At 43.9% G+C, this 2,560-nt stretch overlaps 1 protein-coding gene across 1 annotated transcript in view; it reads right to left on the bottom strand.

The window, feature by feature from the left end:
- Window positions 1-547: 547 nt before the first annotated feature.
- The window catches only part of CUNH2orf61 (chromosome unknown C2orf61 homolog), a 32,980-nt gene continuing 30,967 nt past the window's right edge, over window positions 548-2,560 (bottom strand). The window contains exon 6 of the mRNA XM_019515889.1: window positions 548-1,434. Coding sequence (XP_019371434.1) covers window positions 1,318-1,434 — 117 coding nt within the window. The 3' untranslated portion in view covers window positions 548-1,317. The remainder of the gene's footprint in view (window positions 1,435-2,560) is intronic.

The following is a 2,560-nucleotide window of genomic DNA, read 5'->3' as shown; positions in this document are numbered from 1 at the left end:
GGGAGTGGAGGGGCATTGTGCTTGGGGAGGGAAGGAGGAGGGAGCTCTGTCTGTTGAGTGGGGAGGGATGCAGGTAGGTGTTGTGAGGGTAATAAAGCTTTTTGTTTCACCCATGTTTATGTGCTGGGGGTGGGAAGGAGGTAGGGGATGCGTGGGTGGCAGGGCAGGTAGGATGAAGCAGGGTGTGTAAGGGTGGGGGGGTTGGCCAGGGCCTCCCTCAGCCAGTTCCATGGCCCCTGCTGGTGGGGGTGTGCTGTCCTCAGGCCTGGGTGGGGGGTGCCTGCTGGGGGCACTGGCAGGGGCAGCTGGCGTGTGCTGCCCCTGCACAGGGAAGAGGCTGGCCAGGGATCAGAGTTTCCAAGAGGGCTGCCAAGTGTTGGTAGCTGGGTCAGGCTTCAACATGAATGGCAAGTGCCAGCAGCCATGTGGCTGGAGGCTGGAGCTCCCGCGCATGGCAGCATGGGAGGGATTGAGGACTAAGTTTAGTTCCAAGTCTTGGCATGTGTAGACACCTGCCAAAAAAATCACTTAATGTGCATTAGCTTAATGTGCATTAAATTTAGTCATGCTTATTTTCACAAATAGGCACACCCTCAGTCACTTCCAGCTGCCCTCTCAGGCTAGGAACAGATGTTGCATTTGCCCCTGGATAAGCTGTGCCTGTGTTTGTCTCGGAACGAAAATATTCTTGGATTGGTATGTACACACATTACCTTTCTAATCAGGGTTTCGTGATAAGCTGAATTCACTACCACTCTTCTGCCATTGATTCAATGAAGCAATCCCAGGATAACTGTACAGATGTACTTTGCAATATCCTTAGGTAAACATTTACTACCTTTTAGCTGGGAAACATTTTTTTAGGATTTATCCAGGGACAATGGGCATGGACATCTGAACAACCGCATTTCATCCTGGGATAAAATGGTTTCTCCCAGGTTAAAATGCGACATTTGTTTGCAGCCTCAGACACTTACCCCTCTGTTCCTCTTATCTCTTCTCATCTTTCTTTCCAATTGCTTGTGCTTAATAATATTTGATGTTGTATAACGTTACCAATGTGAGTTCTATCAGTAGTACTTGCAGCAGTATCTGTTCAACAGTCAATACTTGATGATAATAAATATGGGTTTTTTTCCAACGGAGAGTAGGAAATAAATGTAACAACTGCTGGCAAATGCTGAGTTTCTAATGGCATGGGTTTCATGTACATATGCAGCTGGGTGATGATGAAAAGTAGACTGGGAATAGGGGGAGAAGATTGTTTTTTCACTCAGAATCCACTTTTTGGAATTTGGTATGTTGACTGTTTTTATTCTAAAACCCAAGTGTGTTGCTGAAGAAGATGCTGTGCTCTTTACCTAGGCTCTCAATAGTCCGTGGTTGCTGTGGAAAGTGTCTTGTGGGCTCATAAGCTCCTGGGCCTGGTATTTTCTACAAAATTGAAAGAAACAACAAGGAATATCGAATAAATAAGGGAAATCTATGGTGAATTAACATAAAAATGCCCCATTAGTCAAATGACAAAAACACTATTATTACTGGAACTCAAAATTGTATTACTGTACAGTTGTGCCAAAAGGCCTAAGCAAAGGTTGGGCTTCATCCCACTTAGCATTGTGCAAACACCTGTAACATTAATAATACCTGGCTGTTATATAGCAACACTTGATCAGTTGATTTCAACAGATCTGATCATAAAGATAAGCAGTATCTGGGCTGTAGTCTAGGAGACACTAGGTGGATACAACACAATGACAGGATTAGCTTAAAGTAATGGTGAGATTAATCTGATCAGTACAATATGAAATGGTCACAGCGCAGCAACTGGTCACTCATTGTCATGGGCTTGGTAGAAGACTGAAAATGGATCTCAGACTAGTGCCTTTTCCTTCCCAGAAGCATATTCTTATTCACAAACCCCGTTATTTTCATTCATATTCTTAATCTTTTCATTGGGCCATGATTAAGTGCCTACTATTCTGCATATATTACCTCATCTACTCTGACTTTTCTTTGTCTCTCAAATAGCAAAGTAACTTAGTTTTACTTCCAAAAGGGCTGTCTCTCTCTCTCATACATAGACACCCCCCCCACGCCCCCCCACCCTGGAAGAGCTCTGAAAGTGAACTGGCATCTATTACTACAGGCCATCCTAATAGTGGTTAGATAACTAGAATGACTTTGAGTGGCCAGCAGTTACCAGCATAGGTTGGATTTATCCCTGGTCCAAAAGGGGGAGATATCCCACAGCTCCCACTAATACTCAGAATAACTAGTACGGCTGTGCCTAATGTTTCTTTTCAGCTAGTCTTCCCTTAAAATGCTTTCTTTCTCCTGTCCACAGGTAAATCTTGGTGAAGGTACATGTCCCCAGGATACTTCTTTGCAAGTCAGTGGTTCTCCACCTTTTTAGACTCAAGGCTTCTCTCAGAAAATGCCAGCTCTGAGACTTCACTTCTTTTTATTTTTACTACAGAAAAATTCTAGAGCAATTCTTCTATTGCAAAGAATTCAGAAAGACCCCAACAGGTCAGAACAGTTTTGACACTATAGATTC

Source organism: Gavialis gangeticus, unplaced genomic scaffold (assembly GCF_001723915.1).
Source record: "Gavialis gangeticus isolate Ggan-Ray unplaced genomic scaffold, GavGan_comp1, whole genome shotgun sequence".
Lineage (NCBI taxonomy): Eukaryota > Metazoa > Chordata > Crocodylia > Gavialidae > Gavialis > Gavialis gangeticus.
This window is presented reverse-complemented; position numbering and strand designations above follow the sequence as displayed.